This window comes from Aspergillus luchuensis, chromosome 1 (assembly GCF_016861625.1).
Source record: "Aspergillus luchuensis IFO 4308 DNA, chromosome 1, nearly complete sequence".
Taxonomy (NCBI): domain Eukaryota; kingdom Fungi; phylum Ascomycota; class Eurotiomycetes; order Eurotiales; family Aspergillaceae; genus Aspergillus; species Aspergillus luchuensis.
The window spans coordinates 3,458,948-3,486,887 of record NC_054849.1 but is presented as its reverse complement, the minus strand read 5'-3'; the positions used below and the strand labels follow the sequence as shown (position 1 = coordinate 3,486,887).

Here is a 27,940-nt window from a genome sequence, read left to right as displayed (position 1 = left end):
TAGTGTAGTCCCACCCCACGCGACTGCTAGTCGAGGTACCCATCCATGCTTTTGCGTGCATTTGTCCGCCCGGTCTGGGACTGTCATACAGACGTAAGTGCGATATCATCGTATGGGGGAGAGTAAGCAGAGTGACATATCCTCCGATCTGGATAACTACGTAGCCAGTTAGAAGCAGTCGAGTACACACCATAAGACAATTGATTTGCAGCACACACATCTATTCCATGTAAATTTCTGTTGTAGGCAACACACCGCATCGCAGCACCCTCACCATCGGAATCCTCCGAGCCAAGAGCCAAGCAAACGCAGCCCGACTCGCAAGTTCATTCATCCCGTCCCCGTATCTCTTCTATCTAACTGCTACTGGACTAGAGCCTGGCAAACCTCCGAACCGGCGAACTGCGCGACCCAACCTCGAAAGCCCGTCCGCCCGCCCGCTTCAGGCCTACCCAATTCCTGAAACTCCCGAGCGGACATCGGGTGAAACAGGAATGACAAGCGGACTATCATTGGCCAAGCTTCGTCGTTATCAGCGCGGTGGAGCTGTTCGAGGCTGAGCTAGGCCGGATCGGGCTCCGGCGGGACCCACCCCGGATGCAGGTGGCGTGCAGCTGCCCTTATCGTGACCTCCTAGCCAATCGATTCGGAGTGGTGATGAGCTGAGAGAAAATGGAACTGATAAGAAAGGTCATCTTGAGTTTTCCGATTTCCACGGAATAGTTAGGCTTTCTGGTCGTGGGGAACTGGATGGATTGAGCATGAAACGTGATGATCTTGTTGTCTTGTGTCTTGGCTTCGAATTGGCAGTTTACTTCAGGTTTGCCTAGTATGGATAGATGGATAGAAAAGTAGGATATCCCTTTCATTTCTGTTTTGGGATGGATGTATCAGACTGGTTTTATTATTTCCCTGGTACGTTGTACTCTTCCTTACATGAAAGACGCATTTCTGCATGTGAAACGAAGTAGGGTGCAAGCATGTGCCTTCCTGCCTGTCTGCCTGTCTGCCTCAAATTCAAGCCAGATCAAACACAGTCAGTACCCCTATCTATCTATCTACTAATCTGGAACCGGTTGCCCATTCCTTTGCCGGCCCAACTCGGCAACAGATAGGGCCCCAGGCCGCGAGTATGCGCTTTGTAGTAGCTCTGGGAACGTGTTCAGTCTGTTATCATTGGGCTTGAAGGTATGCGTGATAGATAATCGCCAGCTGTCGGAGTTCCGCGTGCGCGCATATCGAGTAGATACATAAAGTAAACAGAAGCCCCAAGCCCGAGGCCCCCGGATTGCGCTGGTGCTGCTTTGTTTCTTCTCCTTTTTCCTCCTCTCTGCATACGGAGAGATGAGGTTCCAGCAAGCAGTAGACCATGCGGTGGGATGAGCTGGTCTATGCGGTCCTACAGTCCACTTACTCGCTGTCGCGTGGGCATCATTGACACATTTGATACCATATACCATACCGTATACTGGAGATTACAGCTTACTATACAAGCAGGGAAACAGCATGGAACCTAACCGGGAGGCTATACGAACCCTCTCCCCTGGGACAAGTTTGCAGATTCAATGGGTCGGGGCCTGGACCGACGCTCTTCCCTATCCACTGGAACCTGAGCAGGGTGGCTGTGTGAATGAACACTCAATATGAATTGAGTTGAGATGATGATGATGTTGCTGCTGCTGTTGCTGCTGCTTATGATGATGATGAAACAGATCAATCCAACAGGCTTAACCGAGGATAGTATACCAGGACCCAGCCGGGGCTAAAGTGGAAATATGACGGGGAGTTTTCGCCACCGACTTCTTTGGGAATAATTTCTGCAGTCCTCCTCAATCGGCGGCGGTCTTGGCCGAGGGCGGCAGTTTTGCCACGGACCCAATCAAGGGCCCAGAGCAAATACTCATTTTGCACTCACTGCAGAAGAAACTACTAACTGACAGGTAATGGGGAAACACAATTGATGGTTGTATAGATGTGTGTGGTTGTCAAGAACTTCTCACGATCTGTCAACTTTGACAGTGAAGCACACGCAGCAAAGAAAAGTCTATCCTCCTCGTTCCATCACCAACAGCAGCACCAGCAGCGGCATCCATTCCTCCGCCGTTCGCCAGGAAACGCAACCAGTGGATTCTGAATGGGTTCTGGTGGATGATCGTCGGGCCCGAGTTTATTTTATGCCATTTGATTTTTCACCTTATCTCTCGCCCGACTCGGCGGCCTCCCATTTGGGCCTTTTTTTCTCACTATCTTTATTTTATTTGATTTGAATTATTTTCTGGCGCCTCCCTCGCGTGGTGGAAAGAGAATAAATTATTGTTTTCTGATTATTTCCCTTTTCTTTTTCTCTTTTTCTTTTTTTTTTTCTGACTATTTACTGGAGACTTGAAATTTAGACTTTTTTCGTGTTCCCTTTTAAATCTTTCTGGGGTCTTCTTTCTCTCCCACGCGAGGCTAATCTGGAATGAATTGAATGAATGAAGTTTCAAGGGCATATCAACTTATCATCCACCCGCCAAAAAGTCATCACTAATAGATATTATCGACGGTCGAGGTTCTCCACCCGCGCCCAACGTTTGAGCAAAGTTTAGGGACTTTTCCTCTCCTCTTCCAGCCTGGGCATTGACACCAACCTATTATCGCTGCTATCGGGTCGGATTGGTAAAAGCGCAACCTCGTCGCAGGTTTGAGGTCCCACTCCGGTGCCTTTCCAGAATCTTGTCTGCCCGGCCGCTCCACTCATCGGCCATCTTCTGCTTCATTCCTCAAGTCAGCGCACTCTTATTTATATAGTCGACGCCCTCCGCGCCCCCCGTGGCGGTTTTCCCTTCTCCACATCCGGCGGAGTCGACAGTCTGCAGCATCCTTTCCCTCTCTTTCTCTCTCTCTTCCTTTCACGGCATTCCGTCTTACATACCCGCTGCCGGTCCTTCAATCGACTCGCCCTTCTTCCCTCTCCCTCTCTCTCTGTCTCTGTCACTTCCCTCCATTCCAATTACTTCTCAAACCTCCTCTCTGTGTCACCTCCCTTTTTCTCTCCCCCTTTCGCCCTTGCAGATACTCTATTTCGCCAGTCCCGTCTTCGATCTTCGATCCCGATCTCGCTTCTGCAGTTCTTGCCGCCACCCACCCGAACTACACCCTCTCCACCACCCGCCTGTTCTCGGCCTGAGAACATTCCTCGGCGGTGGTGACTTCACATTCACAACGCCCGTCAGAAGCTCATTTCGACCCGTCAATTCCTCGTGTTACCTTCGATAGTTGTTCTTTCCCACCATGTCGGACAAACCTGGCGTCTTTATCCCGCAATATGCGTCCTACAACTGGACGGGCGCTCCCTCCGACTACGAGGCTCTCACGACCAACGATATCGGTGGCGATTCCAGTTAGTTACTCTGCCTTTGTTGGTCGTTTTGGCTTCCCATGACTCACCTGTTGGCTAGGAACGGAAAACTTGAACAAATGGTTTCAATCCGGTGATCAAGCATTCATCATCGTGTCCTCCGCCATGGTGATGGTCATGATTCCTGGTCTCGCTTTCCTTTACTCCGGTCTCGCGCGCCGCAAGTCAGCTCTGAGTATGATCTGGGCTTGTATGGCTTCGTTCTCCGTCGTCACCTTCCAGTGGTATTTCTGGGGTTATTCTCTCGCTTTTTCCCCGACTGCAACCAACGGCTACATCGGTAACCTGCGCAACTTCGGTTTGATGAAGACATTGGCCGATCCTAGTCCGGGCTCCCCGCTGATTCCGAACCTCCTCTTCGCTTTCTATGAGGTATATCACGATCTTTAATGGGGACTTTACAATTCATAGCTAACGCAATTGGGATAGATGCAATTCTGCGGAGTTACGGCAGCAATTATCATGGGAGCTGTGGCCGAACGTGGACGCATGCTACCCGCAATGGTTTTCGTCTTCATTTGGGCCACGATCGTGTACTGTCCTCTGGCGTGCTGGGCATGGAACACGAACGGTTGGGCCTACAAGTACGGAGTTTTGGATTACGCTGGTGGTGGTCCTGTCGAGATCGGGTCTGGTCTGTCGGCACTTGCTTACTCCATGGTCCTGGGCCGTCGCCAGGAGCGGATGATGCTGAACTTCCGCCCACACAACGTCTCTCTCATTCTACTCGGTACCGTTTTCCTTTGGTTCGGATGGCTGGGGTTCAACGGTGGCTCGGCTTTTGGAGCGAACCTTCGTGCCACCATGGCTTGCTGGAACTCTAACTTGACCGCGGCCTTCGCCGGTATGACTTGGGTTCTTCTCGATTGGCGCTTGGCTCGCAAGTGGTCCATGGTCGGTTGGTGCTCCGGTACCATCTCGGGCCTCGTTGCGGCCACTCCGGCTTCTGGTTTCGTCCCTCCCTGGGCTAGTGTGATCCTCGGCGTTGTGACTGGTATTGTTTGCAACTACTCCACCAAGGGTAAGTCACGCAGTTGCTTGACAATTATCCCGTTCAGACACTGACTGAGTTTACAGTGAAATACTGGATCCGTATCGATGACTCTATGGATGTGTTCGCGGAACACGGTGTTGCGGGAATTGTCGGTCTTATCTTTAACGCCCTCTTCGCGGACGATGCGATTGTTGGACTGGACGGTGTCAACACTGGATCAGGATCCGGAGGTTGGCTGATCCACAACTACAAGCAACTCTACATTCAAATCGCCTATGTCGTCGCTACCTGCGCCTACTCGTTCGTCATGTCCGCCATCATCGCCTACGCCATCAACGCCATTCCCGGGTTGAAACTGCGTGCCTCGGAAGAAGCCGAACTGCTGGGTATGGACGACGACCAGCTGGGTGAATTCGCCTACGACTACGTTGAAGTCCGTCGTGACTACCTCGCCTGGACCCCTCAGCAGCACAACCAGCTCGAAGACGGCCACCAGATCCCCGCCGCGGCGCGGTACGGAATCGGCGAGCACAGTGAGATGATGCTGGACGGCCACGCCCCGGTTGGTGTGGACAGCCGCGGATGCAGCGAGGGTGACTCGGGCATCCAGGAGCTGAAGATGCAGCCTGCGCCGAGACAGGTAGCAGAACACCACGCGCCGCATGAGCCCGAGCCGGTCGAAGAGCCTATCCCGGCGACTCAAATCAACGAAAAAGTGACGACCTGAGTCGGACTTTCCATCTTTTCTAACTTCTTAATGTCTTCTGTCTTCTTTTCTCTTTCTGTGATATCCAGCGATGCCTTTCTTATTAGCCCGGCTGAGCCACTTTTCTTGTTTGGTACATGTATTACATTTGGCGGCGATTTGGGTTGGCGTTTTTCAGGGACAAAGCCCGCGGGTTATGTATATCTACCTGTTGGGTGGATTGTATATATTAGGTTATAGCGGGGGGTTATTGTTTATTTTTGACTATGTTCGTTTCCTAGATCTTGCTTATGGAGTGATACCAGTACATGCATAGATAGTCAATTGATCCATCCATAACATATACCCGTCACACCATTCCGACTATGTAGATGTAGATGTCTGAAATCACCTAGCCTAGACGCAAACACAGCTGACAACGTGACCCCGGTACTACCCCGGAATTGCTACCAAATACCCCACGGCGGTACGGAGTAAACAGACCACATGCATACATAGTATGCGGAGTACTCGACCTCCCTCCAAAAACAACATCCCCCCAACATCGAAGCTGTCGGATACATACAACGAACACGTGACCGAGAAAACTAAACCTTTCATATACGCAGCGTGCTTGACCCAATGTATAAATTATCTAATATATATACAAAAATATCCATACATGTATGCTAAATGTTCTGTATGGCCCTCATTTCCTTCTTCCTGTATATATATGGGGGGTGGTTCGGATGTATGCATGTAGAGCCTACCTAGCCCTAGTTACCCACGTAATTATGTATTATGTATGTAATCATCATTGTTCGTCATTCCGTAACGTCATGAATTATTGCTGCAGATTTATTCCTTCGGTTCTGGGACTTTGAAAGGAACAAGGTAATCACGTAGTATGTTTAGGGCCTGGAGTTATGGTAAGATGACTTGCTTGGTATGTGTGACATGCTAAGGTGCTATATACAAGAGAACACAATACGTATGTATTTTTTCAACAAGACGACGCTGTCAGAACTTATGTTATGCGGTTGTAGAAAAGGTAACAAGGGCTAGAAGCTCTGTCTCTGCCAAGGAAGGGCTAGTAATATGAACAGGGAGAATGAAGAAAAGTGGAAGGTGAAAAGTGAAAGAGATTAAACCCGTCTCACCATCCCTCTCACTCTCATCCTCTCTTCGCGACTCAACTTATCCACCACTTCAGCTGTCTCTCCACCTCGGAGAACATCTTCCCACTCGTCTTCGTCCATGCCCATGACCAGAACCATCTGCAGACACCGCGTGAACGCTTCACGGTGCCGGTACCGACCTGGTGCCGCTTGCGTGCCGCCCACATCGACAGCAGCGCTGACCACCCCGGATACGTCGCGCTCGAGACGAGTGGCGCCCAGGGCGTTGACGCGGCCGTGATAAGACCAGAGACGCTTCTCCAGGAGCCGGGAGAGGTAGGCGATGGTGACGGTGAGGAGACGGTCAAAGGCGGATGCGGTGAGGATGCGGCTGAGAGGTAGGAGCAGTTCGGTCCAGGCGGCGGCAAAGCGCGGGCGGACGAGCTCTGCGCGGCTGGTGGGGTCGTCGTCATCCGGGACGGTGCCGTCGGCCATGTAGTCCGGATCATCGGAGTCGTAGTCATGGTAGACAGTGCGGGTGGGGTCGGTGTCTTCGCGGGGTTGATACTCGATGTCGCGGAAGGCGTCGGAGAGGATGGGCCGGAGACGGTGTTTGATGACGTTATTGAAGACAACTTGAATGCCGTCTGTAAGGAGGTCGGTGACTTTGGACTCGAAGGAGGCGGAGAGGGATTGGAGGGTTTGTGTGGCGAGGCGGGCTTCTTCTGGGACGGGGAAGAGGGAGCGCAGAGGGTCGGTCTCCTCGACCTGGCCATCAGGGCCAATAGACTTTTTGGGCTCGGTGTGGTTTTGTAGGATGCGGCGGACGTAGTCGACGGCGACGTCGAGGTTGTTGATGAGGACGAGGAAGGAGATAACGAGTTGCTCGGGAGGTTGGCCGCCCTGGACGGCGGCGCGAGGGTAGCATTCATCACGCATTTTGCGCTGGGTCATGCCGATGAAGTCGGAGCCAAGAACGCGCGAGAGCGTGGGCACCACGCTGGTGACGACGGAGATCTGCGACGTGACGAGAGACTGCTGCAGGACCTTGTTGACGATGTACATGATGTCGTCGACAGCGGACGTGATGTGCGGCGGCTCGGATTTGAGCGGTCTCTGCGGGTTCAAGGTCAGGCCAGAGGGCTGTTCGTCAAGCTGGAATGCCTTCTCGACCGACCGGCGGAAGAAGAAAGTGGTCATGGTGTTGAACGGAGAGGCCAGGCGGTCGTTGATCTTCTTCGCGAGGGTCGATTCCCGAAGGAATTGCGGCAGGGCGAACTTGTGGTCGTCATCCGCTTCCGGGGGCTGGACTGGGTCAGTCAAGACGAACAGAATGCTGTGTGTAGGACTTACATTGCAGGTGTCGGCCAAGAACCGGCAGTACAGGGACCAGCGACCAAGCATGACAGCCATCTCATTGAGAAGCCCGTCAATCTCCTTCATATCTACGCTCTCATCATCGGCCGCAGCGGCATCGCGTACGGCAGGCGAGTTGGACCGGGGTGTTCCGCTGCGCTGCGGAGGGAGGAAGCTCTGCACGAGGAAAGTGAAAGCGTAGGACTTTGTGTCGGTCAGCTTTCGGTCAACATGGCGCTCGTCGCTCCAAGTGTCCAGGATGATGCCTCCTTGGACATCGGCCTCCAGCTGCAGACGCTCAATGACTCGGTTCATTTTACGCGGGCCGTAGTGACGCTCCACCAGGCCGCCGTGACCGTCGATGATCTGGGCGATATGTTCGAACAGCTTGGTCAGCGCATTGGCGTAGAAGAAGCCGTCCTTGCTTGGCGAAGCCCCTGTGCCGGCATTGAGGTTGGATCGAGCTCTCGCCGCCACGCCTTGACAGACATAGCGGCCGTAAACATCCAGACCCACCTCGGAACGACCGATGAGGGGGAAAAGCTTGAAGAAGCGTGTGATGCGGGCACCGTTGTTCTCCTTGACGGCTTTGTCGAATTCGCGCAGGAACAAGCCACAGAGCGATTCCGCGGCGTTATCAAGCGTGACATTTGGCGGATCGGGCACCTCGGCCGTCGGCACCATTTCGGCGGCAAAGGCCCCCTGCGCGACCTCCGGGGGGATCTTAGAGGCCCGGTTCAGATAGCTGGCGGCGGTCTCCCAGTCCTGCGGTGCACCCATGGAGCCTGCGACGCCCAGCACACAGGCCTTGAGCTCGGAGACCTGTTCGACCACTTCCAGGGTTGCCTTCACGCGTGATTGTTCTAGATCGAGGCGACGGACGGCGCTGGAGATGCGATCGGCGGTGGTTGCGGCATCGGCCAGCATGCCATGGCTGATGGCGCGGGTGGTGCTGGTCTGGGAACCCAGATGGGCGCGGAGTAAGTCGAGTCGGCCCAATTCGCGAGAGAAATCCTTCTGGGAGGCCACGAGGGCATCCAGGCGAGCTGTAACAGAGGCCTCCTGGTGGTGCAGGTGCGACAAGGTGGCCTTGATCTCGGCAACGGAGCTGGCATTGAAGATGTCCGGGGCGGGATGCGAGGGAGACACTGCATGGCCGTTGGCCATGCCGGCCGTGGAATTGGACATTGTCTGTGATCAGACAAGGGCGAGACGGACCGGCGATATACCCAGTTGATCACTCAGTAGCATAGAGGGAAATGATGAAGGGAAAGGAAGGCCATCTGGCACTCGGCCCGCAGGCGGTGAGCAGCTGGGGGAGCTGCCTGAGCCCTGAGGTGCTGCAGGTGCCTCAGAATAATGGCCACCAGGATGAAGAGTGTGGAAGAGAGAGAACAGCCTCGAGAGCTGCTTGAGATCCACGGCATTCTCTCATCATTGAGCTTAGGATTGGCATGGCAGGAATTAGATAGATTCAGGCGTACAAGAATCACGGGACATAAGATATAGATACCTCAGGCCGCCACAGGGGACAGGCAATTCTGCCGATTGCTGCATTCGACGTCATCTTCAGATTTCCAGTCGCACTTTTCGCTTCATGATATCGACGCATCCACCCGCTGTCTAGCCATTGAACTGCTTTACTTCAAGCACTTCCTTTCTTGGCGACAGGAACTAGTCGTATACCGTCATCATTGGTCGCCGTCGCAAACCCCGACACCAGCACGCCCGACCCCGAACAGGTCGCCGGCCACGCACCATGGGCAACGAATCCTCGACCCTGGTGGACGAGCATACACCTCCATCGGTGCTGGAGGCACGCAGCATCGAGGCAATAGCCAAATATGTCAAGCAAAAGCCCGTGAAGCGTGTGGTGGTGATGGTATGAACTTTCCCCTTCCGATTACCCCTCCCCCGCACTCTGTCAGATCGAGAATTCTACACCCCCAAATTTGAGATAGAGGGAAATATAGCTAACAGGAGGTACGTCTACAGGTCGGGGCTGGCATCAGTACTTCGGCCGGAATTCCCGATTTCCGTTCGCCTGATACCGGCATCTACTCGAATCTCGCCCATTTGGACCTGCCCGATCCCGAAGCCGTCTTCGACATCAGTTTCTTCCGCCAGAATCCCCGCCCATTCTACGCCCTGGCCCGGGAACTTGCCCCGGGTCAGTTCAGACCCACAATCGCACATTCGTTCATTAAGCTACTTTACGACAAGGGGATGCTACTGAAGCACTTCTCGCAGAACATTGACTGCCTGGAGCGGCTGGCGGGGGTGCCGGGTGATAAGATCGTCGAGGCGCATGGGAGCTTCGCGACACAACATTGCATCGACTGCAAAGCGGAATATCCCGAGGACTTGATGAAAGAGGCTATCACCAAAGGCAAGGTTCCGTACTGTACTCAGTGCAAGGGGCTGGTGAAGCCCGACATTGTCTTCTTCGGAGAGTCGCTGCCGGCTGACTTTTTCGACAACCGGGAGCTCCCCGAGCAGGCGGACCTGTGCATTGTTATGGGTACCAGTCTACAAGTGCAGCCGTTTGCCAGTCTGCCCGCATTCGTTAGTGATGGAGTACCCCGCGTGCTGATCAACATGGAGCGGGTCGGTGGGCTGGGATCCCGCCCGGACGATGTACTGGTGTTGGGTGACTGCGACACAGGGGTGAGACGATTGGCACGGGCGTTGGGCTGGGGCAAGGAGTTAGAGGAGCTGTGGGAGAGGACGAACCCGGACCCGGCCGCACGGGCGGCGGAGAATGCATCCCCACAAACCCGGGAGGAGCGGCTGCAAGATGAAGTGGACCGGCTCACAGAGGAGGTTGATCGCACGTTGGGAATCTCGCAGGCGTACCAGCAGCGAGTGCGGCAGCATCTGGAGCGACAGTCGGGCACGCACGCGGAAGCAGCGGGTAGGAAGGAGAAGCAAGCTGCAGAGGAGAACGACCGGATTGGGGGATTGGCTCATGTCTTCCCGCATCTGGCGCGGATGCAGGAAGGGAGGTGAGAGGAAAAAGAAAAAGTAGGAGAGATCACATGGACCAGATGGGGATGGAATGGATGAGAAGGTCCGGGCGAGATGGCGTTGGGTGGCTGGAATGGAGAGGTTGTGAGTGGACGAGACCAGAGAGATAGATGGTTCCTGGAGCTTCTTGGGATTTCGACGGGAGTCAAGATGATGGAAGGGGGAAAAAGAAAAGAAATTAATTGGGATGGCTATAGGATAATGATACACATGATGTTTTGTAGTAAACTGGTTTGATAGTAAACAAAAGAAGAAGAGGAAGATAATAGTGAATGAATTGATTGGGAAGGAAGGAACTAAGAAAGAATGCGGGAAGAGGAAGCAGCAGTTGATGGAGTACATACATAGTACATAACTTACATTCCTCCGCAGCAAATTGTCTCCCGCAAACAACATGACAGCTCTTAGCTTCATGCTATACTTATCTTGACATTGACACGTAGGGTAGAGCCCGAACTACTTAAACTCTGGAGATATATAATCTACGAGGAACGACAAGACATGAAGCGGCGAGACACCCAAAGCAACAACCGGTGAAGGCGATCCTTCCTCCACTGCGGGGCCCAAAACACTAAGTAACTTATTATTATTACTTACGTCTCCGATTCTGCTTGCTGCTGTTGCCCCACGTCATTTTCACCCCCCCTCGATCCTCTCTCATCCCGGTTTCTAACTCTGTTCTTCTCCATCTTCTCCTCGATTTCTTTACTACTGTTCTTTATTTTCATCTACAACCTCTCTCTCCCCCATCTAATCATCTCTTACCGTCATCATGGTTGGAATCGGTCCTAAGCGTCCCCCTTCCCGCAAGGGTAATACAAAGCTCTCCCACCTTTCCCCTCCATTTCTCGGGATGCCGATCGCTGACCCGATGGCTGCCCCTCTGCTTCTCCAGGTTCTATGGCCGATGTTCCCCAGAACCTTTTGCAGCAGATCAAGGACTTTGAGGAGCAATTCACCGTCGATCGCTCCAAGCTCAAGCAGATTGTCAACCACTTTGTTAATGAATTGGAAAAGGGTGCGTCTTTTCTCACTTTACCCGCTTCTAATGCGGCCCGGAATGCATCACTCCGACTGACTCTATTTCTTCTATACAACAGGTCTCAGTGTCGAGGGCGGAAACATCGTAAGTGCTTTGGCTCATGACATGTATCAATCGACTCAATTCGTCCGTTTCCTTCGTCCCGACTAACCTCTTTCTCCCCCTTCATCCAGCCTATGAACGTCACCTGGGTGATGGGATTCCCCGATGGCGACGAACAGGGTACTTTCCTCGCCCTCGACATGGGTGGCACCAACCTGCGTGTCTGTGAGATCACCCTGACCCAGGAGAAGGGTGCTTTCGACATCACCCAGTCCAAGTACCGCATGCCTGAGGAATTGAAGACCGGTACCGCCGAGGAGCTGTGGGAATACATCGCCGACTGCCTGCAGCAGTTCATCGAGTCCCACCACGAGAACGAGAAGATCTCCAAGCTGCCCCTGGGTTTCACCTTCTCCTACCCCGCGACTCAGGACTACATCGACCACGGTGTCCTGCAGCGCTGGACCAAGGGTTTCGACATTGATGGTGTTGAGGGCCACGACGTCGTCCCTCCGTTGGAGGCCATCCTGCAGAAGCGCGTACGTCAATGCCCGATAGCAAACCCCGCAAAGTCTTCAAGCTAATGTAGCAATTATCCAGGGCCTGCCCATCAAGGTGGCTGCGCTGATCAACGACACCACCGGAACCCTCATCGCCTCTGCTTACACCGACACCGACATGAAGATCGGCTGCATCTTCGGTACTGGTGTCAACGCCGCCTACATGGAGAACGTTGGCTCCATCCCCAAGCTGGCCCACATGAACCTGCCCGCCGACATGCCCGTGGCTATCAACTGCGAGTACGGCGCCTTCGACAACGAGCACGTCGTGCTGCCCCTGACCAAGTACGACCACATCATCGACCGTGACTCGCCCCGTCCCGGTCAGCAGGCCTTCGAGAAGATGACCGCCGGTCTGTACCTGGGTGAGATCTTCCGTCTGGCCCTGATGGACCTGGTGGAGAACCGCCCCGGCCTCATCTTCAACGGCCAGGACACCACCAAGCTGCGCAAGCCCTACATCCTGGATGCCTCCTTCCTGGCGGCCATCGAGGAGGACCCTTACGAGAACCTGGAGGAGACTGAGGAGCTCATGGAGCGCGAGCTCAACATCAAGGCTACCCCGGCGGAGCTGGAGATGATCCGCCGCCTGGCCGAGCTCATCGGCACGCGTGCCGCTCGCCTGTCGGCCTGCGGTGTTGCCGCCATTTGCACGAAGAAGAAGATCGACTCGTGCCACGTTGGTGCTGACGGCTCCGTCTTCACCAAGTACCCTCACTTCAAGGCACGCGGAGCCAAGGCTCTGCGGGAGATCCTGGACTGGGCTCCGGAGGAGAAGGACAAGGTGACCATCCTGGCGGCCGAGGATGGATCTGGTGTGGGAGCTGCGCTGATTGCGGCGCTGACCCTGAAGCGGGTCAAGGCCGGCAACCTGTGCGGTATCCGGAACATGGCCGATATGAAGACCCTGCTATAATGACCTGGCGCACATATTTTCGAAATTCTTTGGTGTGATTATTTATTCTCTGGTGTTGAGACGGGGTGGACGGAATGAAAATAATTGATTGAACATGGGTAGAGAAGCCCGACGAACATTATGATGAAGAATTGGCCCGGCCTGGTCTGGTCTGGAGCAATCCTTGTAGTGATTAAGAAGCCAGCCAGGAAGCCACCGAATGTGTAACTCTACCGTCTCTACCGACTGGACCTGCCACCCCAGCCCGTCTGTAAACACAAAAACCCCGCAGCAAGCAATGCGACCCGAAGGTAAAATCGAAAGAATGTGCACGGTCACTCCGCTGGTCAGTGTTGGTTTGGTTGCACAGGAAGGAAAGGGGACCCCGATAAAACATTCCTAGCGGGATAGACGAAGAATGCTTGAAATCTCGTGGACCAGACAGACGGGATGGGATCGTCTGGTCCTGACCACTGATTCAAGCTGGAACTGGACTGGAATGCACATCGTTATGAATCCTTGCATGTATCATGTAGGAACCATCATGGATGAACCTGGTAGATACAGCCCGATGCCAATTCGTCACTACCAGCAACTGTGTTTACTGTAGTAGTAGTAGAAGTAGTAGTACTATATAAATATTGCCCTATTTAGCCTCCTGCTTTACTCTACCCCTTTCTTCTTCTTCTTCCCTAATCTCTCCCTACTACCACTATTATACACGTTCCGCACTCACTACTTCCTCCCTAGCAAACCCTCCTTCTACCCTACCTAGCATATACTGCATCTCCCCCAACCACCACCACCACCACAACAACAACCATGAAGCTCACCACCCTCCTAACAACAACCCTCTGGGCCACCACCGCCCTCGCCGCAGCCAAACCCCTCATAGAGAAACGCGACCTCGCCACTGCAGCAGCGACACCAGCAACAGCAGCAATGCACACCCCCAACGCCGCAGCCTCAGCTACACCCAGTTCTCGTGCGTCAGCAAGTGCCTCTGCCTCTTCATCGGGTGCTTCGGCGCAATATGAGACGAGTAATAATGGCGACGACGACTATGATTACGATGACGAGGAACACGACGATGACGATGATGGAAAGGATCCTAAGGGTGGTGATGATGGTGGGGATAAGGGTGGGGATGATCAGGATAAGAGTGATGTATGTTTCTTATGTCCCCTTTCTTCTTTGTTTTGATTTTTTTTTGTTGGATACTATGGGTGGAGTGTGATGCTAATGAGTGTGTCTTTGTACAGCCGTTTGAATTCGTAAGTTCATAATACCTTACTATCTATCTACTTATTAGTGTTTCCCCTGGGTGGGAATGTGGTTTTATGAAGGATATGTATTTGCTAACGAGGAGTTTTTGTTATCGGGATTTAGTTGTCGGGGATTCTGGGATTGGTAAGATACTCCACCTCCAACTTACTTGATGCTTCTGGGATGGATGAGGGCTAACTGTTTTTGGTGGTGTAGCTTGGTGGATTGGTTAGTTCTCCTATTCTTTGAATTTCTTTGGTTGTCTTTTACAAGGAGACAGAGGGGGAAGAAATATGGTTGGTATCTGTTATAAGAGCGATATACTAACTATGTTGTCACTGGTATAGGGTCTGCGGTAAACTGATCGACACGAAGAGTCTGCTTCTACTCTGCCTTAGGGCACAGATTTCGGTTATATTTTCTGTCTTGTCCTATTGATGATTGTTGCTCCTTCTGATGTGGTGAATGGCGGAGGTGTTCATAGGTTATTTCTATGTCTGTTTTATCTGATTGGCTTGGATATGGTTCACTGTTTGTCAGTTAGGGCTTGCTGTATCTCTGTTACACGTCACATATCAAGCTATCAATATAATTGAATGATTCTGCACTGGTATTTATTTACTCTACACTAACTCCACGTAATATGCAGTATAAAACTTTTATGGCTCTATAAAGTACCAAGAAGGAATATTTACCCCCTGATTTCCCACAACCTGATCCGTCCCTGTTCATTACCCACAGCCAAATGCTCCGAGTTGGGCGAGATAGCCACCGACGAGATACGACCCAGAGGAGTATTCGACGTCGGCCAATTGCGGTACACCGTGCATGTGGGGAGGTGAACTATTTACTGTCAGTATTCTTTCCACACGGTCTATAATCAAAGTAGGAGGAGGGGACTCACCCATTCTCAGCGCATCGCGCTTCCACCGACTCGCCATAACAAAGAACTGTCCATCCGGCGCAAACACCAAATGGCTGATCGGTGTCGTGAGCTGATCAAGAGCCCGGACCGGCTCCGGGTTACGAGGAATCGCCAACTGTCCAGCCTCGACGTCTTCGCCCTGCGCCGCGTACGCCGCAGCCCATTCGCGACGGTCATACACGTTGACCACACCGCTGGAACTACCAATAGCCACCCAGCGGTCTCCGCCCAGCTGCGTCCGGCCGGACCGACCACCCAGACTGAGCACCGTCGTGCCGACGGCACCGGCGTCCATCCAGCGCGCGACGACCCGGTTGAGACGGCCGTCCCATTCGGATACTTCACCGTTCTTGCTAGCCACCGTTAGACCCTCACCGTCGCTCCACCAGGCGAAATCGGCCACGCCGCCGCGGCCGTCCACGCGCACCTGGGCGATCCACTGTGCCGTGCCGGAGTCCAGGATGTTGATGAGACCGCCGCCCTTGCGGGAGGTGCCGACCAGACCGACGTAGCGGCCACAAGGGGAGAGCTTGAATCGCTCCATGGATTTCTGCTCCTCTTTGCGGTCGGCGGTACCGTTGACTTTGTCGACCTTGCCGGTCTCGAGGTCCCAGATGTGGAAGTAGCGGCGACGGCCGGAGGCGAAGATGCGGTTGCCGGAGGGCGGGTGGAAGGCTGAGGTGTGGATGGGGGTGTTGCGGATGTGGAATGAGGTGAGGAGCGGGTTAGGAGCCGGGGAGGAAGGTGAAATGTGGTGAAGGAAAAGCGTGGCTGCAGGTCCAGAGGAGAGGAGCAGCGGGTAGTTGGGGTGGAACATGAGCGAATCGACCGAGGACTGTATACCATGTTAGTTTGAAGTGATGCGCAACCTAGCAACAATAGACATACCGGCTGGTCCTTGCCAACGTCCTTGAGACGATGAATATCCACAACCTCCTGGCGCATCTTTCTGCGGCCGCTTGACATCTTTTCCTCCACGTTGACAAGATCCGTAGCGTTCTGCAGCAACTTAGCCAGCGGCTGCGTGGACGACGGCTCCTCATCATCCGTGTCCATCTCGTCTGCATCGGACTCATCCTTCTGTTGCTGCTTCTCCGGGTTGGCCCAGTCCGGCATCGGGTTCAACTGCAAGTACTGTCTGCGCAGGCGGCGAATATATTCCTTTCCGCTAATAACATCCTCCGATTCCGCAACACGCAGCTTCCTCAGTCTCTGATGGCTGGCCAAGGAGATCGTAATGCGCTCGTCGTCGCTATCATGCCACAGCGCAGGCATGCCAGACTCCTCCTCACTGCCCTCTTCATCTGACGGCACGGCGGGCGCCGCCTCGCTGAGATCCGTAGAAACCGGCCCGGCGCCAGAGTCAAGGAAGAAAAGCTACCACAACCCATTCGTTAGCGGCCCGCACAATTACTGCAGTAGAAGGGTATATCCATTAGGGAACAAACATCAGCATCATCCATCTGCGACAAATCCTTCACCTCATCATCGTCTCCCTCTTCCGCAGACTCGTCCTCATCGCTACTCTGACCCGCAAGTACTAAACTGCGATCCTTCTGGTTCTTCAACGCGCCAAGAAATCCTTCATCGTCGCCGAAGAGCATCGCCTCGAGCTTCTTCTCGGCTTCGTCCTTCTCCGGCACCGAGGACTCGTCGGAGCTCGTTTCATCGTCGCTCATGTCGATGTCGCTGGCTTCGCGAATGGGTTGGCCTGGTTCGAAGGGGGAGCGCGCGGCCGTTTTGACCTTTTGGCGGGACTTTTGCTTGACAGCCACTTTCGGCATTGTGAAGTATGTGTTCCCTGATTGATCAGAGTTTAGGGGAGAATGGAATGGTTGGATAGAGGGGGTGGTGTATATCGCGGAAAGCGAAGCCGACAATAATTTTCTTCGGCGGCCGGCAGATGTGGGCGGTGAGGGGTGCGGTCACGGCGGTACATTTGTGCCTGGTATTTAAGGCAAAATTATTGAAGTAGATTGCTACTGAGATCAATTCTAAATGCGATCTTAAAATTAATCATATTTTAAACTATACGTATGCGTGGATGAGTTATAACGCGCAGTAGACGAAACAAAAGACATAGAAACAGCTGAAGTAAATTCATGTACACGCCATCCTAATAGAACCATAAATGCACCAATCACAAGTACCATTGAATAATCACCGAGAATATCACCAAACGCCACATAACACACGTGAGCGGAGATCATATCAGTCCTTATTCTGGGACTTAAGCTTGGTGGAAGATGACAACTCGCCATACTCGCCGTGGCTGCTACCCGATCTGGCGGACGCGGCAGAGCTGTGTTCGACTTGAGCTGGGTTGTATTCGGCGGACTCGAACCGGACTAGGTCCTCTTTTACAGGTTCCGGGCCATCATCTTTCCCAACGGAGTCATCGTCCGACTCGAAGGACGCGTCTTCGTCCATGCCCGCCAGGAGCGCGTGGCGATGCTCGTGGGTGTCATGCTCCGCCTCCTCGAAAGTCTCCAGCATAATCGGCTTCTTGATGAAGGTGTCGATGATGTAATACTGTATTGCGTTCATGATGACAGGGAAAAGCAGCATCACGAAGATGATCTGCACTGCCGTGTTGCCTTCCGTCCATCGGAGAGCCCAATCTCCCACCTTGACTATGAACGGCAGCAGCTGGATGAGGAAGAAGACGCAAATCTTCATCCCTAGCAGTCCCATAAAGTAAATTATTGATTGCTTGAACCACCATGAGGCGCGCGGTGGACTTCCATAATTCCCAGACTCGATGGACTCCGGTGGACTCGCGAGGGGAGTATACGAAGCTAAGCGGTTGAGGAGATGAAGGATGAAGATGAGGATCGGGATGCCTAGCGTGGTCTTGAAACGAAGCATGTCAGCATGCAACCCGAATAACAGAGCATAGGAATAAGCTTACATCGATTCCCAAGTTCAATATGTAGAAGGAGCATGGGTTTGGTTTGTATTTACTCCGTATCTCCAGCTGGCCCGCCGAAAACATGGACATAAGCAGATTCGCGAGGTGCAGCATCGCAGACCCGAAGACTTGCTTTGAGACGTCAAATGCCCACACCTTCACTGGTCGCTGAGGTCTCTCCCTCCAGCGCTTGTAGACAAGTGATAGCAGCGCCAATGCCCCGAGCGCAGCTTGAACGAGAAGCGAAAAAGGCCCTAGGAGCCTGCATTCCCCGGTGTCGTCTCCATCGGTCGGATCTGGACCAGCTAAATGGAAAGGAACAGTTTGCATAGTAGGCGACGGTGATGGTGACGGCGTTATGGAGGTGGTGGATGCTGTAGTCAGACTGCCAACCGCCGAGGCACCGACACCGCTACTAAGGGCTGCGATAGCCGTTGTTATGACTAGCCCGGTGAGCGATGTGAAGGTCATGGCGGCGATGCTGCGTCCGAAATACAGATGGAAAGCAAAATCAAGAAGAAGAGGCTATAGCGAGAAGATATCTCGAGAAAGTCCGAGGGATTTTCACGGCCAAGCGACTGGTGGCGGTAATAATTGAGGGGAGTCCAGTGACCTGCGGAGATGCAAGACGGCGGCGTGCCTATCTTGCGAGGGAAGTCCGTGTCACGGGCATATGGCCGGGGCAGAATTTGTAGATGATGGGAGAGGATTTCAACCAGAATTAGGAGCGCGACGGTGAATATAGACGAAGAAGGCAGGTCCTCCTTAACCAGCAAGGAACCGGAACCAGCCAGGGTCTCAGGGTAGAAGCTAGGAATTAAGTGGGTTTCATGGGAGGATGAGAATGGGGCGGAGAACCAGCCAGCCTTGAGTTATGAGGTCAGGACCAGCACGAGAACTCTAAGACTCTAAAGACACCGCCCCCGCAGCTGGGCCTCACTAGCGCCCGCCAAGCTCCTACCCGGCGGTCCTGCAAATTATTGCGCCCCCCGAGAAATACCCTGATTCTGGTGACCCTGACTATATTTGTTATGAACTATTTTTGGTTTGCGTGATGATTACTAGTATACTAATATCGCGTCTTCAACTACTCGGTATTAGAATCAACCAAAATTTACTACACAAGTTTGGCACATTTTTTTGTCATTGACTTTTATCTGTACTGACCGCAGGCACACAACGCCCACAATATCCAATTGATCATCCGGCAGCAATCCAAGCCTTTCACGAGACTTATTCTCGCACTGTGGGGCGAAAACTTCGTTTCTGAAGGCCGGTCAACCCCCTAAGTCACAACAGGATCCTCAAGAACCCACGGAGGCATGATCCTCCGAGGGATTCCCACATCAGGACCAACGCTTAGATCATCAGTCTCTCGACCTTGTCCTTGATGGTCTTGATCTGGCCCTGGAGGTCACTGGCCTCGTTGGTGGTGATGCTGGCAGCAATCACGGGGCGGGAAACACCGGTAGCACGGCCGAGAGCAAGCTTGCTGGGCACGAAGACATAGGGGGTGTTCTTGTCCTCAGCGAGGAGGGGGATGTGGAGGAGGATAGCGAGGGGAGAGGTGTCGGCAGCGAGGATAACGAGCTCGGAGGTACCACGGTTAAGAGTCTTGGTGGCTGCAAAGGCAGTTAGCAGGCAGAACAGACAGTGAGTATCCTTGAGGAAGCACATACCCTCGTTAGCACCCTTCTTCAGCTGGCGGTAGTGACCAGCCTGCTGGACAAGGTCCAGAAGGTTCTGGGTGAGGGCCTCATCGGCGAGGGGCCAGGCTATAGAGATTGTCAGTATATGGCCATGAAAAGAACGAGACCTGGGATGTGCATACCGGCAGAAGTCTCAGACATTGTTAAAAATGTGAATTTGACGTGTGTAGCGGTCTAAAGAGGCTCACGCAAAGGATCACTGCCGTGTTGCAGATCTAAATGCTGGGGAGGAAAGGTGGTGGTGGTTGTAGAAGCAGAAGCGCATCTGGACTTGCAGCGAAAAGAAAATCTTTAGAACCGCAGTAGGTGGGGCTGAGTCATGCCTATCGGCTCTAGGATTGGCCACTTCTTTGTGCCTCATTACCAAGGCATCTACAAACTGTAAGGCCTCATGGATCAGGCATCAATAATGACTGCCGAATCCAGGCTGATCGCCTCCTTACTCCAGCGCCTGTGCTCCAGCTGTCATCGAAGATCGACCCTCGGTGGATCAGTATACCCCAGATACTGGTCGGTGCAGTATCCAGTAGGTAAATAGAAGTTCATGCTTTCGTAGAATTGACCTGCTTCCGATCGCTACTTTGCTCTACGCATCTAGTGATAGAGGGCGTGTTGTTCCTTATCTACAGATCCCAGGGGTTCAATTGTCTCTCTGCCTACCGTGTCTGGCATTGTCTGGCATCGGTGCCCCTTGGCGCCTGCAAGCCAACTGTCCAGGATCATCGGGTGCTTGAGTCGTCAGGTGCAGACGTTCCAAGCATGTTACCCCAATGCTGCACCTGCGCTATTGTGACAATATAATTGGCGCTTGGATCTCGCGGCTAACGAGGCCGGGAGTGGATACCGTTAAAGCGAAGCTCAGCAGAGACATAAACTACCGCACTAGTTGGCTAGCCTTACGTCGGCACTCCAGGGGGTTTCTGTAGATACTTCACTAGTCGATGCACGATCTTCAACCGCTTGATCCACCCCCATGCAAACTGACGGCCGTTGGACGATCGTCAGATACCTGCCCACTTCTACGACTGACGTGGTCTCTGCAAGTGCGCTGGGTCAGTTCCCCCCTTGATCGGGGTTCACGTTGAACATACTTTGTAGCAAGACAAGTCAAAACTCCTGTAGTAAGCAGTAATCTCAGAGGGGGATGCCGCAACAGCCAAAAGGTGGCCGGCGATCGAAATGATTATATTGGTAACCTTAGAGCCGGTGCAGCTAGCACCGACCTCGGTTTGAAATAACCCATTCTGTATCATTCTCCTGAACAAAAAGCCAGGGTGTCATTCAACCCGCCGGCAACCCTTTCATACCCATGAATGAATAAGAGCCATCAAACCCATAGGAGAGAAAAACGCCAGAAACCCCACGACCAACCCAGGATAATACGCAGCCAGATGCCGGCAAAGGGCATGCAGAGAAAGCGAACAAAAGCAAACATCACGTCATTCTATCCCATGTTGCTGTTTGAGACGCTCCAAATTCTCTTGCCTTTCCGCCAAGTCCTCTTTCGACCTAAGCATTTTCTCGGGCTGATGATATAGAACTAGGACAGAAAACAAATGTCAGCCAATCGAATTGTCCTCATTATTTTTGGGTTTCATTTTCCCCTGGCACGGGATAACATACCGACGAGGTATCTGTTCTGGAAGTTGAATCCATTGAGCTTATCGCATGCCTGTTTGGCGTCGTGAACGTCTTCGTAAACCACAAAGGCCGTGCCCTTCGAGTTGTTGGCAATTCCCTGACGTATTTGGCTTTAAAGAACAGAAACAATTAGCCTTGAATGACCAAGAAATGGGCTGAATGTGAGTCATGCGCAGATTTACCGGATGGGACCAAATTTGCCGAAGAGGTCAAAGAGTTGCTCAGCTGTGACGTTGTAGCTGTAAGGAGACAATCAGGTTAGCTCTCGCTTTCTAGAACAAGATGGGGCGCCTTTCGCCTGATGGCTGTCGGTCGATAGGTATGCGACGATTGGGGTTGCGAATCGAGGAGTAAATCGTGGGAAATCATCGACGTACTTGAGGTTCTTTACAAAGAGAATCCTGAAGCCAGTTAGCATCGATGCGTCAGATATAATACTCGTTCGGCACGCATGTTTGCCATCCAACAGCATGCAGAACAAATGCCCGGCATTGAATGATGGCGGGCGACCGAAGAGGGGCAAGATTCGGCGAGCAGAACTTACCGATTGGCTTCGGGGGCGAGCTTCCGGCTCATTCTCGGGTGGGACAGTATAGGTCCTAAAAATGGGGTCGGGGGGAGGTTGAAGATGAATCAGATACCCAGAGGGCCTGGAATGAAAGGTGTATAGCGAGGGAAGAGAGAGGAAGAGGAGGAGGAGAGAGGGAAGCAATATCCGCGACAAGCACGAGGTTCGGAAGGGAGCCTGCCTTTCCTGATTGGGACTAGTGGCTGGGAGGAGCCTCACTTTGTTGGTTCGAGACAAGACGACAACAAGTCCGAGGCATTGAGGCCGACGGACGACGTCGGGGTGTAGATGGAACTGTCGGAGATGAAAAGAATAATCTGAAGATATATGATTACTCCGCTCCTAGTATTTTGTCTAAAATGTTGAGCTATGAAGGTGGAAAACCCGCCCTTGGTATACTTCGAACTGCGAGTAGTAGTAGTGCTGCTCTCCGGGCTGCTCGCCGCAAACGATAGGATAGGATAGGGAGTGCCGGCCTGAGGCAGACTGGCGGCGCGCCCGCTTTGCCTTCCTTCGACCGGCCGTCCAAGCAAAGCCTCGCGCCTCCTCCTGCTCTGTTCCGGTGCAAAGCCCATCCTCTCAATCTGTTTTTCTGGCGCATTCTTCAATCGCTTGTTCTCCTGTATTCTTCATCATAATCTCCTGCACCTTGATTGACCCGTCTAAGACGTCTCCTTTTTCGCCCGCACCCGCCGCGGTGCATACTCGGGGCTCTCTCTTCCCGCCGCTCTCTCGATTGAAACTCCCAGTCGGCAGAGAGTCTCAACTTCCCCCCCTCAACCTCTCCGCCGTGCGACTCTCCTCCGTCACCCTCTCCTTCCACCACCCCACCATCTCCTCGGTTTCGCTTCTGCTTTACCTTTCATCTCATTGTTCACTGTGCGCTCTTCAGTCTGCCAGGAATGACTCTCTTTTTGCCTGCGGTGGCCTCTCTTTAGCCCGTGTGGTCGAACATCCCCGCTTTGCACCCGTCTGCCGCAAGCACGCCTGTTTCCTCCTCCGGGCCCTTTTCTTTCTCTCCTTTCCCTCCGATTTCATCCTCAGATCACACGATGATCACTGCTACATCCTTTTTGAATCACCTTGGGAGCCGACCGCCGCGGTATCGCACTCCCTCGCCGCCGCGACGCGCCGTCGAGCCTATCTCGCCTTGCTCGACCTCCGACCTCCGTGCATCATGGGTCGACCGCAACGTCTCCCGGGTTGCTGCCTCCGATCGCGACCACTTCCTACCTCACAATCCTACACAGCATCATCATCATCATGCTGATGAGACAGCTTCTCATCGCTCTAGCCATGGCCGCTCCGGTTCTACCATCGACGCTCTCGCAACCATCGCCTTAGCGACGAGCCCGACCTTCGCACCTCTTTCCTACCGACCTCCTTCTCAAAACTGCACACCCGCCATGTCGCTATTCCCCTCCGAGCCCATCGAATCCACAGAACGCCCAAACAAGCGTCCGCGGTCGGACAAGGATCCCTCTCCTTACACCCAGCACCGGACAGTGGCCGTGTCGGATGCAAATTCTGCTTCGTTGTTTGATAGCATGAAGACGGATGCAGAGCTTTTGCTGAATCTGGCCCGGCCCACAAACTTCCATCCTCCCTCGCATTCCGCAAAACGTGTCAGCATCGACGAGTCGTTTTATCATTATGGGGACGAACAAAAGCATCATGTCACGGCGGATTCGGGCGGCGCGAGCTGGAGGTTCAACGACGAAAAATATGCATACAGTGCACCCGGGCCCAACAACATGCCGTCTCGGCTGAGGTCACAGTCCGACGGTTCAGCTGCCATATCACGCCCGGTTATCCATGGCGTGCGACCCAACACAAGCTCCTCTACTCTTCCACCAATTCTCTGGCAGGAGGAAGGGGACGCTGAAAACGACTATTCCCCCACGAAGTTCACCATAAATGGTAGACCGAGCGAGACACAGGCACAACATTCAATGCACACCACACACGTCGCGCAAATGCCGATAGAGCATTCCTCCAAGATTGACGATGAAGCGGAGGAGTCTAACCAGGCTAGCTGCGCGGCTTGCAACCTGGTGCGGATTCCGATGGACACTGGCGAGCAAGGCGACGTGACATGGATCAGCTGCGATGGTTGTAAACGGTGGTTTCATATTGTTTGTGCTGGATTCAAGAGTGACCGTGAACTCCGAACGGTGGACAAATTCATCTGTCGAGAATGCCGTCCTATTTATGGACAGACTACCTTCGTGCGCAAATCCTCTCGGGCTCGCACAGCTATTGATTATGCCGGCCTCAACCAAGGGCTTGTGAAGGCCGCAACGGACTCTCTCGAACACCACTATATTGAACCCATCCGACAGGGCAAAATCCAATTTCTCCCCGAAAACTTCCCACGAATGCGTCCTGAGCTGGTCACTGCCGAATATTTCGAGCGAGGCAATGGCATGACGGAACCGATTGTCATCCCTGCGGAGTGGAACACTCGCGAGTCCGTTTCTATCAGTGATTCCGAGTTTGACGCTCTGGTACAAGAAGCGCCTACGCAAGAGATGTTCGACGAATTGCTGGATCATGTTGCTGAGCAAGAGGAAGGCTATGAGCAAGTGATAGATTGCGGCCAGGACCAGTTGGACATGGTGATACCTGAAGGCCTCACCGTTCGAAGAGTTGCGGAGCTTTACGGACCGGAAGAAAGAGTGGAGGTCATTGATGTCAAATCGCAACAGAACGAAGACAAGAGGTGGACAATGCAGAAATGGGCGGAATACTACGAGAGTACCGGCGACAAGGTTGTCCGAAATGTCATCAGTTTGGAAGTCTCACAGAGCCCATTGGGCAAGCTTATTCGTCGGCCAAAGGTTGTCCGGGATCTTGACCTTCAGGACTCTGTCTGGCCCGAAGAACAGAAGGCCGTCGGGGACTGCCCGAAAGTTCAATTCTACGTCTTGATGTCTGTTGCCGACTGCTATACCGATTTCCACATCGACTTTGGGGGGTCCTCAGTATACTACCATATTCTGAAAGGCAAGAAAACCTTCTTCTTCATCCCGCCGAAGGACAAACACCTGAAGAAGTATGAGGAGTGGTGCAATTCTCCTGCGCAGGATTCCACCTTTCTTGGGGACCAGACCAAGGAATGCTATCGCGTGGATCTGTCTGAAGGCGATACGATGCTGATCCCCTCGGGCTGGATCCATGCCGTCTGGACCCCGGAGAACAGTCTTGTCATCGGCGGAAATTTCCTTACGAGGCTGAATTACGGGATGCAGATCAAGATCGCGCAGATTGAGAAGGATACCAAGGTGCCAAGGAAGTTCAGGTACCCGTTCTTCCAGAAGATCCAATGGTATACCGCGTTGCGATATCTCGAAGATGACCCGCTACCGCAAAGCGTTCTTGACGCCTTCGCACAGGACGAGAACTACCGCTTCCACCGTGCGTATCCAATTTACTACGAATTCGGCGAACGGACGAACAATGCGCCTGCTGGCTCACCTTATCACAACTCGCGCTTCTATTCTCAGGCGGAACTGGAAGGGCTACCAGATCTTGCAAAATATCTTTATCACACTGCCCTCATTGCTGGCGCCTATCTGACGGAGGGCGTGACGATGGATACTCGAAATGCGGTCAAACGCTCGATACCCAAGATGTCCGGGGAGCCAATCGATGCCGTGAGGAAATTTGGCATCTGGGTCGCCTGGAAGCGTGGCAATGAGAGGGCACCGTATTGGACCCGCCCTGGCGTGGCTGAAAGCAATGCGAAGCTCAGTCTCACGGAGAAGAAGCCTGCCGGAAGGCCCAGCCGTCGGTCAGAGCGTAATGCTGAGAGCCAGCGCACGTACGCCGAACGACAGGCTGTACAGCGGCTTCCCGAGCCGGCTCATGATCCAGCAACCGAACTGAGCAATAGTAGTGGCCCTAGTGGTCCGCTGAATGCCGGAGCTGTTATGCCAGACGGCCCGTCAAGCAGTGGTATCAAAGAAGAGCCTGCTCCCAAATCGCGCGCTGCACCCCGTGGCTCCGGACTGGGCCCTAAGCGCGTTGCCTGCGATGCCTGTCGCAAACGAAGGATCCGATGTCACCACAAGGATGAACATAACGACGGTATCTCCAGCAAGCAAACGGCAGTGACCGCTTTTGGTCCCAGCAACCATTCGTTGGCACACGACGCAGCGTCTGCGCTGAATTCACTTGCCGCTATTGCATCGGAAGCAGGCTTTCAAGACAATGGAAGTGGCAGGAATCCGGACCGGTTTGAAGTCGCTGCCAAGTTCAACTCGGCCATTCTGGGTACGCCGCGTGCACCGGTAAATGGACTCGGACTCAACGATGCCAGTCCTGAAGGCGCCAACACCGGAAAGAAGGGCCGCAGCAAGGCCTGCGACGATTGCCGGAAGAGCAAGGTTCGTGTTGTTCTTGAAATTCTATCTTACTCAGTCTTAATACTAACTGAAAACAGCGTCGGTGTATCCACGATGAGTACGGCCGTATTGACCCTGTCAAGGCGCAAGAACGAGCAAAGCCGCGCGCTGCTGCTTCTGCCAAACGGCCCCGTATCAATGAAGAAGGAACTGGGCCAATGATTAACAAACGGATGAAGCAGGAGAGCACGTCTCCTACGTCGAGACCGGCACATCTCAGCAACAGCCGTGAAGTTGATGCGCCGGGGATGCAAGATACCCACATGCCCGATCATGATCATGCAGCCCTGGATCTCCATGCCCCGTTCTCGGATGCGCCGCTGGTTGATAAAGACGCAAATTGGCAGTCCGGTATGACTGTTGGGGAAAAGGAAGCACCACTGGGGCCAACCTCCTACGCATCACCGCCTACGTTCCAGACTGACACGGTCGATGCGAAGGAAATAAACTCTGCGCCCGTTTCTAAGCCTACTGCCACTCTTGTATCACCGCCGACCTCACTGGCCGACGAGACCGACGTTCCTCAGGAGCAAGCAGATGGAGAAGGGGATCATGTGGTTGTTCTGCACACACCAACCTCAAGTTCCCGGCACTCCTCGCGCCAGCCGCGCCAAGTCGACCGCTACATGCCCGAGACACATGTTCCCAAGCCGACCAAGGGGACGACCCATACTCCCACAGCTCGTCGTTCTTCGTTTGGTGGGTCAAGCGGTGGTGTGCGAAAATCCACTCCAGGTCCTTCTTCAGGATCCAAAAAGTCGGCATCACGCCCCTCCTCATCCTCGCATGCGAAGAAGAGTTTCTGGGCGACAGACGAGAAGAAAGGTGACCGGCATGCTGCGACGTCAACATCACCCGGGCAGCCGGGCAAGAACTCTAAGCGGGTCGCGGACGAGGAGCCAGATGCTGAAAGCCTCCGCTTGATCCGTGAACTGCAAGAAGCCGAGTTTGGGCTACGCAAGAGATCTACGCGAGTGTGAGGGCGAGAAGGCAGCAGCGGAGAAGTTTCATTTTTTTCACCATTTTAGACCACCTAGATCGGGCAACCGGAGAAATTAGGTTTGAGACGATCGGATTCGATCGATTGGCAGTGTTTCCTGGGATGTGGAGTTTGGTAGGGATGGGAGTCTGCTGGAGATGATCGGTTTGGCTTGGTCCATCGATATGCTTTGGCCCTTGATTATTGTGATTCCCTTTTGGCGTCTCGTTATTCGGCCGGCTTTTGTTTCTATGTATTGGGATGTGTCTATTTTCTTTTTTTTTTCACTTTCTGTACCTGGCGTTATCCATGTGGCGGTTGGGGAGTTTTCGACCAGATCGGTCTGTTCGTTCCTTTCCTGGGATTCCCATTTCCTTATTCTTTTCTGATTTTCATTCGATATCAATTTCATTTCT

The 27,940-nt window shown here is 53.4% G+C and overlaps 10 protein-coding genes across 10 annotated transcripts; 5 read left to right on the top strand and 5 right to left on the bottom strand.

Annotated features, from left to right (window-relative positions):
• Positions 1 to 3,273: 3,273 nt before the first annotated feature.
• Positions 3,274 to 5,121, top strand: AKAW2_11210A (ammonium transporter; the record flags this gene model as incomplete). The annotated part of the gene is made up of 4 exons (XM_041683123.1): positions 3,274 to 3,382; positions 3,441 to 3,772; positions 3,830 to 4,421; positions 4,478 to 5,121. 4 exons carry the CDS (start codon positions 3,274 to 3,276, stop codon positions 5,119 to 5,121), a joined length of 1,677 nt encoding a protein of 558 aa, XP_041537930.1.
• A 1,103-nt stretch (positions 5,122 to 6,224) lies between these two features.
• Positions 6,225 to 8,741, bottom strand: AKAW2_11208S (Golgi transport complex subunit COG4; the record flags this gene model as incomplete). Its single annotated transcript, XM_041683111.1, has 2 exons — positions 6,225 to 7,502; positions 7,551 to 8,741. The coding sequence occupies 2 exons, from the start codon at positions 8,739 to 8,741 to the stop codon at positions 6,225 to 6,227; spliced, it is 2,469 nt and encodes an 822-aa protein (XP_041537929.1).
• Positions 8,742 to 9,312: 571 nt separating this feature from the next.
• Positions 9,313 to 10,562, top strand: AKAW2_11209A (uncharacterized protein; the record flags this gene model as incomplete). Its single annotated transcript, XM_041683100.1, has 2 exons — positions 9,313 to 9,435; positions 9,549 to 10,562. The coding sequence occupies 2 exons, from the start codon at positions 9,313 to 9,315 to the stop codon at positions 10,560 to 10,562; spliced, it is 1,137 nt and encodes a 378-aa protein (XP_041537928.1).
• A 1,236-nt stretch (positions 10,563 to 11,798) lies between these two features.
• On the top strand, positions 11,799 to 13,140 carry HXK1 (putative hexokinase Kxk; the record flags this gene model as incomplete). The annotated part of the gene is made up of 2 exons (XM_041683089.1): positions 11,799 to 12,203; positions 12,265 to 13,140. The coding sequence occupies 2 exons, from the start codon at positions 11,799 to 11,801 to the stop codon at positions 13,138 to 13,140; spliced, it is 1,281 nt and encodes a 426-aa protein (XP_041537927.1).
• An 801-nt stretch (positions 13,141 to 13,941) lies between these two features.
• AKAW2_11206A (uncharacterized protein) lies at positions 13,942 to 14,744 on the top strand (the record flags this gene model as incomplete). The annotated part of the gene is made up of 5 exons (XM_041683078.1): positions 13,942 to 14,286; positions 14,382 to 14,393; positions 14,509 to 14,529; positions 14,602 to 14,613; positions 14,733 to 14,744. 5 exons carry the CDS (start codon positions 13,942 to 13,944, stop codon positions 14,742 to 14,744), a joined length of 402 nt encoding a protein of 133 aa, XP_041537926.1.
• Positions 14,745 to 15,076: 332 nt separating this feature from the next.
• AKAW2_11205S (WD40 repeat domain-containing protein) lies at positions 15,077 to 17,094 on the bottom strand (the record flags this gene model as incomplete). Its single annotated transcript, XM_041683067.1, has 4 exons — positions 15,077 to 15,228; positions 15,290 to 16,145; positions 16,199 to 16,687; positions 16,759 to 17,094. 4 exons carry the CDS (start codon positions 17,092 to 17,094, stop codon positions 15,077 to 15,079), a joined length of 1,833 nt encoding a protein of 610 aa, XP_041537925.1.
• Positions 17,095 to 17,521: 427 nt separating this feature from the next.
• On the bottom strand, positions 17,522 to 18,692 carry AKAW2_11204S (STIMATE family protein; the record flags this gene model as incomplete). Its single annotated transcript, XM_041683056.1, has 2 exons — positions 17,522 to 18,163; positions 18,222 to 18,692. 2 exons carry the CDS (start codon positions 18,690 to 18,692, stop codon positions 17,522 to 17,524), a joined length of 1,113 nt encoding a protein of 370 aa, XP_041537924.1.
• Positions 18,693 to 19,580: 888 nt separating this feature from the next.
• Positions 19,581 to 20,071, bottom strand: SNU13 (RNA binding protein snu13; the record flags this gene model as incomplete). Its single annotated transcript, XM_041683045.1, has 3 exons — positions 19,581 to 19,843; positions 19,901 to 19,996; positions 20,053 to 20,071. 3 exons carry the CDS (start codon positions 20,069 to 20,071, stop codon positions 19,581 to 19,583), a joined length of 378 nt encoding a protein of 125 aa, XP_041537923.1.
• Positions 20,072 to 21,369: 1,298 nt separating this feature from the next.
• Positions 21,370 to 22,147, bottom strand: AKAW2_11202S (putative pre-mRNA branch site protein p14; the record flags this gene model as incomplete). The annotated part of the gene is made up of 5 exons (XM_041683034.1): positions 21,370 to 21,470; positions 21,554 to 21,681; positions 21,754 to 21,810; positions 21,949 to 21,972; positions 22,116 to 22,147. 5 exons carry the CDS (start codon positions 22,145 to 22,147, stop codon positions 21,370 to 21,372), a joined length of 342 nt encoding a protein of 113 aa, XP_041537922.1.
• A 1,044-nt stretch (positions 22,148 to 23,191) lies between these two features.
• On the top strand, positions 23,192 to 27,525 carry jhd1 ([Histone H3]-lysine-36 demethylase; the record flags this gene model as incomplete). The annotated part of the gene is made up of 2 exons (XM_041683023.1): positions 23,192 to 26,527; positions 26,584 to 27,525. 2 exons carry the CDS (start codon positions 23,192 to 23,194, stop codon positions 27,523 to 27,525), a joined length of 4,278 nt encoding a protein of 1,425 aa, XP_041537921.1.
• Between the last annotated feature and the right edge of the window lie 415 nt (positions 27,526 to 27,940).